The sequence below is a fragment of the Vicia villosa genome, unplaced genomic scaffold (genome assembly GCF_029867415.1).
Source record: "Vicia villosa cultivar HV-30 ecotype Madison, WI unplaced genomic scaffold, Vvil1.0 ctg.000073F_1_1, whole genome shotgun sequence".
Taxonomy (NCBI): domain Eukaryota; kingdom Viridiplantae; phylum Streptophyta; class Magnoliopsida; order Fabales; family Fabaceae; genus Vicia; species Vicia villosa.
In genome coordinates, this window is record NW_026704997.1 from 453,901 (window position 1) to 468,217 (window position 14,317).

The 14,317-nt window shown below is 34.9% G+C and overlaps 1 protein-coding gene across 2 annotated transcripts; it reads right to left on the bottom strand.

The window, feature by feature from the left end:
- Positions 1–1,243: 1,243 nt before the first annotated feature.
- LOC131623485 (transcription factor bHLH63-like) lies at positions 1,244–3,526 on the bottom strand. Of its 2 annotated transcripts, XM_058894494.1 has the most exons (7): positions 3,087–3,525; positions 2,782–2,997; positions 2,552–2,686; positions 2,340–2,411; positions 1,963–2,175; positions 1,771–1,873; positions 1,244–1,491 (listed from the first exon to the last, which is right to left on the bottom strand). In XM_058894494.1, the coding sequence occupies exons 1-7, from the start codon at positions 3,333–3,335 to the stop codon at positions 1,454–1,456; spliced, it is 1,026 nt and encodes a 341-aa protein (XP_058750477.1). In that variant the 5' UTR covers positions 3,336–3,525; the 3' UTR covers positions 1,244–1,453. The 2 variants fall into 2 exon arrangements, with proteins under 2 accessions (XP_058750477.1, XP_058750476.1); XM_058894493.1 differs by lacking the exon at positions 1,244–1,491 and having other exon boundaries at positions 1,498–1,873; positions 3,087–3,526.
- Positions 3,527–14,317: the final 10,791 nt, after the last annotated feature.

Consider the following 14,317-nt stretch of genomic DNA (forward strand, 5'->3'; position numbering starts at 1 on the left):
AAGCTATAAAGTCATCTCACACGGATTGTAAGGTACACTTTATGATCTCCACTTCTCCTACACTCTTCTTAAATCTTAAACTGACTTGCGCGTTAGAGCGCTAACTTTGCAGGTCCACCTCATATGCATGCCCCCATATAGAAAATTAACACCACATATTCAATATTCCGCATCAACCAATTACATCCATTTATAGTTTTAAAAGTGAACGGAATTAAATAATCTATTTACAAGAGTCAGTTAGAATGTATTTATATCTATGCCAACATCTAACTATCTTAACCGATTAAATACACTTCTAACTATAGTTACATTAAATAACTGTGTGATATAGAGTGACACTCATTTTAACTTAGATGAATTATAACTTGTTTTATAAATTATAGGTGAGGAGAGATATATTTACTCAAAGAGTAAATTATTATAACTTATTCTATATTTTGACCATTTATTCTTTTCAATTTAATGGTTAAAAATAATAAGTAATTAAATGCGGAGAGGGAAAATTATTCTTTATTATTTTTAACCATTAGATTAAAAATAATTAAAATAATTAATGGTCAAGATGTTACTGTTGAAGTAAATATATCCCTCTTCATTATGAAGCAGATTAAATGTATCTTTCATCCTTAATGCTTTGTCTTAATAGCGTTTTGCTTATTTTTATTTTTGGAGTTTTAAACCGGTCATTTAAGACATTAAACTACTCTTTTAAATTTTGACTTATTAATATTTGTGCCTATGTTATTGACCATGGTTACAAACATTTGGTTGTTAAAAGGACTCGTTTGAAGCCAGTTTCCTGAGAAGTCCCTTGGTTGCAAGTGCACCCTTCAACGAGGTGGTACTCAGTTCGAGACTTGGCACCAAAAAAAAAAAAGGACTCGTTTGAAACTCAAAAAACAAAAAGAAAATTTTAATAACGCAAAATAATATCAATGAGACGGACTTTCCCGTAGATGATTATGAAAATAACATCTTTAAAATTGTTTTAAAAACTTTGTAAAGAGCCTTACAAATATTTAAATGATAAATAAATTCAAATAAGTTAATATTTTTCAATTCTCTTTCCTCTTCTTCGATTTTTATATGGTGGACAAATAAACTAGACAAATTAATTCTTACAGTAATTTCTTTTTTATCAACTTGCTGTCAAGTTTCTCTTCTTGCTTATGATGATGATTCATTACAATATAGTTTGAATCTCTGCCGAAGTTTTTATCTAATGTAAGAAACAGTAAATGCATTGTAACCTTTTCATTTCATGTGGCTTTTTATAACTTGAATGTAGAAAAATAAAGTGAGTGAACCAAGTAGTAAAATGATCTTATTTATTAATAGAGAACAGTATACAACAAAAATATGTTATGTACTTCAAAAGAAGAAGAAGAAGAATGTTGAAATGAAGCATCTTGAATGAGCTCATCCAACAAATAATAACAGAACATCTTGTTTACATCTCCATCTTCAAATTGCTAGCTTCAACCATACCTGAAATCATACAACAAATCATTTAGAATTGCTCTCGCATCGGTCACAATCAAGGTTTGCAACGTATTATTACCGCGACCGTTGTTTAAAACAATTGGTGGATAAAAAGAAAAGTGAGTAAAGAATCTTCATTTTGATGAAAAAGGACTTATCCTTATCTGTGGGGCTCTCAGGTCTCTATCATGAATGAAAATTCAATTTGTCTTGAATCTAATTTCTACTTCTATGATAGCTGCCTAAGAAAAAAAGTGATTTGACATGTCATAAATTGGTAGATACCTGTGAATGGCTGAGAAGGAAAGGACATTGATCTTCCTTGATCAAAATCCACACTGTGAAGGTTTTGAAAATCACCTTCCCAAGTTGAAGAGGGTAAAATATGCTGCAGTATACATAAATTAAGATTCTTTAAAGAGTAATAATCATTAACGAACATGAACAATGTTTTAGATACTCAGAAGGGAAACATACGGTGAAACATGACGAGTCAAAGATTTCAGGTAAAGAGGTAGAGGTGGGGATATTCATGTTCCTGCGATGCCCGATTTCCGGAGGGATCATCCCCATATTGTTTATTAGTCCACCACAACTCGAAAGTAATTGTTGCGCTGAATTGAATTGAAGATATGTAGGGTTAGTCATGTCTGATTGCATCCCTATGGTTGGAAAATTTTGGGGAAAAATCTGTAAAATTCAAATTACATAAAGAGCATGTTAGTATGAAAGATAAAAGATAAGTATAAAATCAAGGTTTTAAATTGCGGTCGCAATCACAATAACCACAGTCAAAAGTGACTGATACAACCTTAATCCGTTGTTACATGATGTTGCATATGGAGAACACTTACCTCTTTGGCAAACAATTCATCAATGTTGAAGTCAAGTCTTGGATTTACAGCTGCTAATTTCATTGACAAGAACTGCATTTAGTGATAACGTACTACGAGTTAGTTGGATTTCAATTGTTTGATCCTAAAAACGAAAGCTAATAAACTAAAACTTAATCAAACACTGTCATGCATTCCAATATTAAGAAATTGAGCAGGACTAAAACTCTAACCTCAACTTGTCTCTGAAGAGATTGAACATAGTTAATAATTTCATCAAGCATTCCAGCTTTTCCTGCAATTTTGTTGCATCCCGGCACTAAATCTTGTAAATACTTCATCCTCTCACTTATCTTTTCCCTTCTAACCTGCACGAAACCGAACACAACATCGGCATTGAAACACACAGAAGAAAACATACTGAACAAAACATAATAGAATAGTTAAATTAAATAGTACTTACTCTTTCTGCTAAGCTATGACTATCAGTGGCTTGACCACGACGCGCTCGAACATGAATGTAATCAAGCTTTTCCTTAGAATTAGTATCACCAGAGTTTTCTCTTTTTGTTCCATTGTTGGACTTTGTAGTCTTGTGTGTCTTTGTAATTTGCTCACTGGTTTTTGATTCCTCTTCTTCTGTACTCACTTTGATCCTCTTGTCATGATTAACAACAACCTAAACAAAACCAACAAACCTTAAAACCAACCAGCCAAACAAACAAAAGTACCTTAACAAACAAAAACTCTTCAAAATCAATCACACACCTTAGAATTATTATTGTTATTGTTAATTTCGGCTTTTCTTTTCTTAATGCTATCTTTTCCGAATCCATTATTAGCAACGACTTCGCCAAGAGCGGAATCGCAAGCAACCATCATAAACTGTGGAGGAGAAGAAGAAGAAGAGAATTGTTGAAAGTTGATTGTTGGTTTTTGTGTTTGTAATAGTGTCATGTCGGAAATGGTTGTTTCTCCTCCTGTTAGATTACCCGAAGTGTTGAGACAGTGTAACATGTTGCTGTTGTCTTTGTTATTGTTAATAGGAATAGCTACTTTACTGTTCTTGGTGTGTACTGTTTTCTGTTGCTGCTAAATTGCGCAGTGGTGGGTAATGTTGGTAACGTGCGCTACGCTACGCTCGCTCGCACTATTTGTAGAAAAGGCGAGGGAGGGAGGGAAGAAAATAGTGATGTGAGAGAAGAGGGTGTTGATTGAAGAACATATATATAATAATTAATTAATGGAAAATAATGATAATAATAGGATATTATTTTTTAATTAAAAAGGTTTGATGAAATTAAAAAGAGTTTAGAAAAAAATAATAATAATAATGGCGGAATGTGAGAAGGAGTGGGAGGAGGTATTAGTGAGTGTGGGACAGAGAGCCAACCGATATATCCATAACCGAGGCCGTGGGCTTTGGGTCCTACTGATATGACTGCCACGTGGGTGTGTTCCATAGCACTAAAATCACACTTTTTTTTTGGTGAGCAAAATCACACTCTTTTGAAGTAAACTATTTTATTTTACTTTTGGGATACATAGGTACAATGATTACCTTCATTTAATTGAGATTTTTAAATATAAGTCTTTATTAAATTAAAAAGTTTTCAACTTGTATATATAGATAAAAAATTGTATAGGGTTTTTTCAAGTCACATGGATATTCATGCTCAATCTCTTTTTCAAGCATCTTAATGACAACTTTGAAAACACAATCCTCACACCCGCCTTTAATAATAAATTAAGATTTCTCTTCTCTACATAATTCTAATTTGTCTTTAAGATTTTGATTACTTATCAACTACTTGGGGGTAAATACAACACAATAATAATGGTTTGGATTACTATAGAAGTATGTCATGAACTTAAGTGATGAATAGAAGGAAAATATGATTCCAAACTTATAAATTAGAATGCCAAAAAAAGCTATTGGGAAGTCTACAAAGGACGTTGGCACCGTAAAGTGGCGGTCTGACATTAAGTTGGGCGAAATTGACAGAGGCAGAGTCAGAACTATGGCGACGGTTTGACGACTGACGACGCCATTTAGGTCTAGGCTGTGGCGATTGGGTCCGGTAGGCGCAATCCTTGGGTTGCGGGTCCTGTTTGGGTAGTTCAATTCGTGGATATCGTGTCATGTCAATTTGATTCGCGGATCTGTTTGTTAGAGTCGTTTTTTTGAGAATGTTATAGATCTGTTGGATTTTAGCAGTTATAAATATGTGTATATAAGATTTAAAGATAGAATTAAGACATGATAATACTAATTAGAGAGACAATGATAGAAATTTTTTCGAGTTTTTGATATTTGGAAAACCTTGTGAGATAAGGAGATTGAGAAACACTTCTAAACACTTGACATTTTATGTTATATATAAGAGAATTTGAGAGTTTGAGAAAAACTTAGGTAGAAAATATGGTTTGTTCTTGAAAACGTAGGTGATTATTTTCCTCTAACTCTTTTGTAATCTCTTGTAACAATTTCTGAAAGTATAGTGAATCAGAGATTTGTTCTCTCCTTTAATTAGAGTGTGCTTGTATTAGACATTTTAATTAGGAAATATAATATTTTGAGAGAATTTTAAATAATTTAGACTAAATTCATTGTTCGAATTAAAAATTAGAATAATTGTTAAAATTATGTAAATCTATGAAGTATTTTATTCAAGTTAAATTTTATGATTTTGAAATTACACCTAAAATCAAAGAATTTAAAATTTCTTTTATACTCCATATAATATGAATGTCGAATTGGATATTATTATTATTTTAAATTTTGAAAGTTGGTCTCCATGTTTTTCAAATTTTACAAATTAACCCTTGAAATTTTTCAAAAAGTGCAAATTGATCCTTAATAATTTTTTAATTTACAAATTGATCCATTTGAATTTTTAAAATTTGCAATTTGGTCCTTATTTTTCAAATGTTAAATTTGGCCTAAAAAATTTAAAATTTAAAATAATGACCCCAAAAATTTAACAATGAATAATTTTAATAGTCTATCTAAACAAAAGAATTTAAAAATTAATGAATTTTAATTGAATCATTGCTTAAAATTTAAAAAATTTCAATTACCTCATCCAAACACACTCTTAGAGTATACTACATTGATTGTATGTTATTTTGTTGCTTGAGTCCAATTATATTGATTGTCATTGTTCTATGTCTCACACATATTTACTATCAATGAAAGTAATATTATTGTGAGCTTTCAGTGATAGTTTATTGTGGTAGAAACATTCAATTTCACAACAATGACTAATTTGATTGATACTGAAATTGTCCAAAATATGGTGTGAATGAATACTACTTAAGAAATCTGGCAAGAATTGAAGAAATTTTATTATCAAGGTGATATCTTTAGCATTTCGGATTTGCAAGAAGACATTTATGCCATTCACCATGTTATACAGTTTATTAATCATTATTAGACTACTCTAAAAAATTGTGGCAAGAACTAAAAAATATTCGTCTTATTCTTGTTTGCTCCTTTCCTATCAAATGTTCTTATGATTTTTTTCCAAGATCAAATATTATCACAAAGGAGGCCAGGTTATTCGCTTCCTTAAAGACCTTAATGAAAAATATGCACATATCATTGTAATGAATGTTGTTCGAGTGATCTAAATTTGAAAAACGAACATGTCAATGTACAATCTTTGAATAGTTAGAGAAAGAAAAAAGACATAAAGGAAAATAAAAAAGAAAGAAAATATAAAAATTAATGTGAAATGGTACATCATATTCTTTGGTTCTATAGTGTGCATAAAGTCCTAAATTGAAAATGCATCGGTTAAATATTAGAAATAAATATTTTTAACACATTGCTCAAGGCCTTAACAATTTAGTTGGAGATTCAATGTCTCTTTTTCTTAGTTATCTCAGATCATTAACTCTTTGCTTCCTATGCTCATTTGAACTCTCCAACAAGTGGTATTAGAGTTATTGTTTGGCTTAATGAGAGAGTGAGTGAGATCAATTATTTTTCACTGTTATTGAGATATTAAAAAAAGTTAAAGTCGCACAAAATATGATTTAGTAAGCTTTTAAAGCTATGAATACTCCCTTATTTACCATTTATCAACATAAAGAAAATATTTTTGTCTCCCCGTGAAATTTTTTCCTTGGTTTTATCTTTCGATAATATTTTTGTTCTTATTATGTGTACCACTACGCCAAATTTAATTTTTAACAGCACCCCTACTAAAGCGCTTCTAGTAAAAAGCGCTCTTATAGGTTGCACTAAAAACAAAATAAAAAAACACGCTAAAAAAGCGCTCTTAAAGGGGGGGGGTATGAGAGCGCTTCTGAAAAGCGCTGTGGTAGGGGGGTGTATGAGAGCGCTTTTGAAAAGCGCTTTGGTAAGGGGGGGTATGAGAGCGCTTTTGAAAAGCGCTTTGGTAAGGGGGGGGGGGTATGAGAGCGCTTTTCAAAGCGCTGCTATAGGGGGGTTTAATGAGAGCGCTTTTTGCTAAAAAGCGCTGGTATAGACCAGGCTATGAGAGCGCTTTTCAGAAGCGCTTTAGTAGCCTTTATTAGTAAAAATTAAAAACAAAAACACGCTTTCACTTTCTCACTTTCTCTCTTTCGTTTTCTTTTTATTACTGTTTCTCACTTTCTCTGCAACCGAAAAACCCTCCGTCGTCGCCAGCCACAGCCACCACCGTTCGTCCCTCCGTCGCCAGCCACCACCGTTCGTCCCTCCGTCGCCAGCCACCACGTTCGTCCCTCCGTCGCCAGCCACCACCGTCGTTCTCTCCTCCGTCTGACTGTGCAAGGTGTAGCAACCTGCCCTAAAAATTAAGACTGAGAGAGTCGCCACCTATTCTGAAGGGCGAATAGGAAACCCTACGCAGTATAGAGATCAGGGTAAGATACTATATTCAGGTCGAGGGAAGGTGTTAGGCACCCTCAACCCTTTCCTAAAGGCTACCATCACAAAGATGAAGGTTTGTGGCAAAATATAAAGAAAAGTGACAAACAGAACAGGGTTAATAATTTTATGGCTAAGAGTATTGAGGTAAGGTTTATAGCAAAATTACAGAGGTTAATAGCTAAGGAAATGAGAAGGGGGAAAATTGAGATTTTTGGGAAGGGGACTCGCCTTGTTGCCAAGTGCCTACGTATCTCCTTATGGAGAATCAGAGTCAACGTAGTTCGGGGGACGGGTTGTACGCCCTTGAGGTTTGAAATTTGATTTGAAGGTTTGAAGGCTTTGAATAGCCCATCGTAGATAAAAATCTGTATTTTGAACTTGAAGTTTGAAAGATGTTTGAAAAGGGTTTTGAAGTTGTTTTAGATGTTCTGGGCGTACAACCCTGATTTGATTTAGCACTATTAACCGCAACGATCAATAGATTCAATCGCCATAGTTAACAGATTACTGATTTGCACCATTACCAATTCAAATCGATTGATTCGATTATCGCTAATAACGGATTATTGTATTTTATTATTCTTGTGAATTTTGTTTTGTATTGTTACCCCTCATAACCGATTGATTCGATTACAAATAATAACAAATTAAATTTAGAACAAGGGAGGATTAATCATCACAATCAATAAGATGATTGCAACCATTTAATCGAATAGAATTTAATTGTATTTTAATTAAATAAACATTTTAATTAAAATCATTATTGCCCATAGCGATTAATCGATTTAATCGGCACGAACAATAAATTGCATTTTTAATATAAATATCATGTACTAATTTATTTGTAAAAATAAATATTATTACATAATTAAATATATTAAAAGAGATTTAATCAAAATAAATATTTAATTAAAATAATCTTAGTTATTAGGGATTATGATACCATGTGGCTGGATTGGAGGTCTATGGTACGAGGATTAATTCTTGGACGTTGGATCTGTTGGAGAGATTGGGTTGAAAGTCCAGATCTGGCTGTGTATGGTGGGGACCTATGGTGCGTGCACATGGGATCATGGATCTGAAAATTCAGAAAAATATATGCGTGGGCGTGGGGGATCGAACCCACACCCTTAAACTTTAACAAGCGTTCCCCAACCAACCCAGCTAGAGCGCGCTTATGTTTGAAACACACTTCCAACATGTCATATATGAAACAATCCTGGTAAGAGAAATTCTGGGCGCGAAATTCAAATGAACCAGTGCTATGGAGACACATCATCATCTTCTCCATTAAACTCATAAGACCCTGCAACTTTTGCTACGAAATTGCTAGAAATATTTCGTAGCAACTCCAAACCACCAAAAATAGCGAACAGCTCACGGATGCAAACAAAAATGGCGCGACCCCCCAATTCCTCTCGTTTGAAGCGTGCGAACACAACCATGCATTCTTTTTATCCTAATTTTGCCTCTACCAGAAAGCCCCAAATAAAACCCTAAAACCCTAACTCGGCCTCCAATGGCCAAACATGATTTACACGTTTAAACAAAGATTGAACAATCCAGATATGTTCAGAGCATCATCATTAACCAAAATATGCAATCAATTTCTAATGAAAGTGCATGGATTACTCAGATCGATCAAAGTTTCAGAGCGACATACCTGAGTTAAACGGAGAGTTTTCTGGGGTTGTTGATGCTATGCAAGTATCCAAGCAGCTTCAGAGTGATCCCACGACCATGTAGCAATGCTTAAATCCTTCTGAAACACTCCCAATCTTTGAAACCGAGTTTGTCTTTCTTGAAGGATTTTTGGTTCTTGAATATATGCCTCTGAGCAGAGTGTCCAACCCCTATTCGTGTGCATAGCTCCAGATATTTATAGGCTTGTATTAGGTCAAGTATTTGAAGCCCAATGCTCACTAAATCCAACTTTGCCATGTTTGAGAAATTGATCTTTATTCTTGAATCCTAAGCTACCATATTTGGCCAAAATTGCATCAATCAACTTGCCACGAAAATATACTATATTTTATCATTAATGATGATTGAAAATCACAAAAATATATTTTCTATCAAGATTATTTGATTCCCCACTTATTTAAATCATAAAAATCAATTTTAAATGAAATAAAATTGTGTAAAATTCAATAAAGTGATAAAATTCGTGGCATATGGTTTGGGTAGCTTGTGGACCAAGTTTGAGTCATGGAATATAGGCCCATTTGCAAGAAATCCAACTTAGACCTCCTTTATTTCACATTTGGTCCTCCAAAATCGCCCAACTTTGATCAATCATATCTCACTCAATTTTTAAGCTATGAGGGAGTTCTAAGACTTTTTGGAAACCTCAAGAGGTCCTCTATAAGCCACTTTGGAATATATTTTTCATTTGGAGCTTTTATCTTGATCATATCCTCTTTGGGAAAAAACTGCTTTTGGAGGATGCCTGAAAATGACCTGTAATCTTTTGTATTGTATCTCTCAAATGAATCATTTCTAGCCCTGGATTGTGAGAGACAAAGTTGTAGGGAATCCAATTTCCTTCAAAATAGGCTTTGAGTGGGGAATTTTTGATGTTCCATGTGAAAGTTATGCCCAGTCAAAGTTGGGTTGACTTTCTCCTAAGAAACCCTAATTTGAACCTTTTTGCATTTGTTCATCTCTGAGTTTCTATTAATGGAATCATGATCAATCTTTGATCAAATGATAGTTATGCACCTCTATACTTGATGTTTGACCAATGATCATAGTTTGAATCATGCTTTGATTGCAGTTGACCTTCAAGTTTGAATCAGTTGACTGTGGATCTTGGGGATTGTTTGAGCAAAGCTTTTGGCACTGAATCTTGAACCTTGAATCATTGTGAATGGAACATGGAGGGCAAATTTTGGGGTATGACAGCTGCCCCTGTTCAATCTTCTTGAACCTGAAGAGGTGGAAGACGATTGGACACTAAAATGCCCTAAAATTTGCTTGCATCGGAAGGGAGATCTGTGGGAGATGGGCTTATAGATGCCATCCATTCGCCTGGTAAGGTACTTGTCTAAAGCATATGCTTTTCAGTCCTGGATTATTTGATTGTATCTTGAGGAGAGAGAGTAATGTCTTACATAAGACTACCTGAAGAGATTCCTGAATAGGATGTATTGAAGGTTGACGTGGAGAAGCTTAGGCTTTGAACCATGCTTAGGAAGAATGTCTTGGAGAAGACTAACTGAGGAGTTCTTTAAAAGAACTAAGTGTGTCTTAGAAAAGAATGGATAAGCATTTTAAGAAGGCTACCTAGAAAGGCATGATACGTCTTAAATGAGACTTACCTAGAAAGGCTCCTAAAAGATATGAAAAGTCTTAAACAGGACTACCTAGACAGGTTATGGTACGTCTTAAACAGGACTTACCTGGAAAGGCTCTTAGATAGGATACAGGATATCTTAAACAAGACTTACCTAGAGAGGTTCCTATAAAGGGAACGATACGTTTTAAACAAAACTATCTAGAAAGATTCCTATAAAGGGAATGATGAGTTTTAAACAAAACTATCTAAAAAGATTTCTATAAAGTATTTGAAAGCGTTTTAAACAAAACTGCCTAGAAAGGTTCCTATAAAGGATATGAAGCGTTTTAAACAAAACTACCTATAGAGGTTCCTATAAAGGGAATGATATGTTTTAATCAAAACTATCTAGAAAGATTCCTATAGAGGACATAAAACGTTTTAAACAAAACTACCTATAGAGGTTCCTATAAAGGATATGGCATGTTTTAAACAAAACTACCTATAGAGGTTCCTATAAAGGACGCGACATGTTTTAAACAAAACTACTTAGAAAGGTTCCTATAAAGGATACGATACGTTTTAAACAAAACTACCTAGAAAGGTTCCTATAAAGGATATGATGAGTTTTAAACAAAACTATCTAAAAAGATTCCTATAAAGGATATGAAATGTTTTAAACAAAATATCTAAAAAGATTCCTATAGAGGACATGAAACGTGTTAAACAAAACCATCTAAAAAGATTCCTATAAAGGATGCGAGCGTTTTAAACGGAATTACCTAGAAAGGTTTGGGGTATGTCTTAAACAAGACTGCTTGGGAAGGTTAGGATAGTTATCTTGGACAAGACTACCTGGAAAGGTAAGAAACTGTTTGATTGCTTCTGGATTGCCTTTGAAGAAAGACTTGGAATGAAGTATTGGAATTGTATCTGTTAAGATTGAATCGTTGATACGATCATGTTTGCGTGGTAATTTGATGATAACATCTTTTTGAAGTGAAGTGACCTGAAAAGGTAGCGTTAGTTTTATGCAATGTCATGATGCATGTGTCATGTAATGAGATTCTCAATGAGAATTATGCATGTATGCCTATCCCACACTGCGGGATGTGAATGGTACAGGCGTGAGAATATCAAATATGCAACAATGCTTTTTGTATGATGCCAATGTGACTTCCCGAATATTGGAAATTTTGAGAGACGTGCCCCTTAATCTGAAGGAGGGACCTTTCGAGGGAACTCGAATTTCACCATGTCTTGCCTGATATGCATTGCCCCAGGGTTTGAATTCTTGAAAGATATGCCCCCCAGTCAATAGGATTCTGGATTGTATGCCCCTGTTCTAGGAAAACCCTCTGAACGTGGTTTCCCCATCTAAGGGTTTTTATCAGGAATGATCGTCTTTGATTAGACCAATTTAGAGGTCTCCTTGATGCTAAGTGTTGGTTTGAATATGAAGCAGATGCTGAGTCATGCGTTTCAGTCGCGCCTGACGGATAGTGATTTGCTGAGTACTCATGAATGAGATGATGTCTGCTATAAGATTACCTGAAGAGGTCCTTGGAAAGAATGAGAAATTGTCTTAAACAAGACTGCGCTTTAAACAAAGCTCAAAGGGATATGTTTGTGAGGAGTGTCAAAAATATTCCTATAGAGGACAAGGACTGTTTTTGTGGTGTTTTAAACAAAACTTAGGAAAAGACATCTTGGAGAAGATTACCCCTAGAAAGGACGGTGAATTGTCTTAGAAAAGACTTTGTACTTTAAACAAAGTTTGACAAGGTTTTTTGGAAGCGTAAGAGAAGTTTGAATATGTCTTAAAAGACTAACTGAAAAAGTCAAGAGATGTCTTACAAAAGACTACCTAGAAAAGGCTCTTAGTGAGGAATGTGTCTTAGAGAAGACTATTTGCAAGGGTTTGAAAATAGAAAGGATAAGGAGTCTGGTCTTTAAAAAGACTATCTGAAAGAGTTTGAAAATAGAAGGGATAGGAAAATGTGTCTTAAAAGACTATTTGAAAAATGTTCCTAGAAAGGGTGAGAAGTGTTTGAACATGTCTTAAAGAAGACTATATGGACAGATTGAGAAGTATCCTATAAAGGTTCCTGGAAAGGATGTGAGACTGGCATTGACACCATCTGATACTGAGTGACCTTTGCAACGTGCCCCTAGGTAATGGACTTGCCCCATGGGCTATTCAGCGTCCTTGAGAGACTCCAATGGATCTTGATTAGATTGCCCCATGAAAATGGGATAATGATGGGTTACGCCCTGTGTACACATTAGCCATCCCAGTCATGCGTAAGAGATGCTTCTTCTTTTGACAAGCTTTTAAAAGCTACTTCGTTAGTCAGTAGGATCTTTAGACATTAACCATGCCCCATGCAACTTCTCCCTGATGTTAACATTTAAATCTATATAGACAAGTGTACTTTATAATGAAATGCAAATGCATACGTCTGTCTTAAAAGTTTGAAAACATTTTTTTTGAGTAAAACAAAGTTTTTTTTGTAAGAAAGTGATATCAACTCAAGAGTTATAGTAGACCTTAAGGAGTCGGGATACCTTTGGTAACGGTATGCTTTCGAACTAACCATGCTTCAGTTAGGACTTTTAAGGGTTGTGACGTGGCCTGGTTCACGGTTTAAAGAAACAAAAGATAGAGGCTCAAAGTTCATTTGTACCCATCCCCATCTTCGTGATGTTCTCCAGTCCTATGCTCAGTTAACTATGTATTTAGTCTCCAAAAGAATTTGAGAATTATGACATTGACATTTATGATGGTTCAAAAACCAAAGGTTTATCTGCAAAGGCAGTCATTCTCCTTTTTTGTAATATCTTTCCTTTTGTCGAAGGTACATAGTGACCTCTTTTCGACTTTGTTATCCCTAACTTTTGCCTGAACTCTTCATTTTAAAACTACAGTCAGCGGGATGCCCCAATTTTTCCTAAGTATCCTTAATAGGTTTTGACTTAGCAGGCCCTTGTATTGCTTTCTTTTTCTTTGCGGACATTGACTGCCGGACTTAACTGATGACGGGGAACCATCGGTGATTATGTTCAAAGGAACAACATGGAACAATTAAGTTAACTGAGCAACTACCCTACCCCAGGTTATATATTAAGGGTTTTATTTTATATGAAGGAAAACTCCTACTTCTTTAGGCTCAAAGGGGTTGACGAGGGATTAACATCCTTATATCTCCATTATTTTAGGGATTGAACAAATGCCTGTACATCGTCAACATGGTCTGTTCGAAAGCATAGTGCATGAAATTATGGTATCGTTTTCGTCATTCTCCCTCAAAAGATGTAAAACTTTCTACTAGAGTTGAATATCACAAATGAGAAAATCGAGTAAAAACACAGTTTTAAATATAGTGAGAACACTAGGAATGAATCAAGACAAACGTAAGCAATGCATTAATGATTTTTTTGAAAAGTACATAGCATATGTCATAAGACTAATGTTTAAACAAACGGAAAGAAATTGCAAATGGAAACAAAACTAATGATCTAAGAAATCCTCCTTCTAGCCACCTATGGTGTTAGACTTGCTAGGATCTTCGAACTCAATGAGCCCTTCTTCAATCAAATCTTGGATCTTGTGCTTCAATGGACCACAATCCTCTGTGTCATGACCAGGACTATCTGAATGATAAGCGCACCTAGCATGATGCTTGTACCCGGGAGCGGGGTTAGCCGGAGCTGAGTATGGAGGCAGCAGAGTTACCAAGTTCTGACTGAGCAAATGTTGTAGAGCTTGAGACAGCGGCATGTGCAATGGGGTGAATGATCGTTTTGGCTTGGACCTCCAGGGGCGTTGGCCACCCTGTT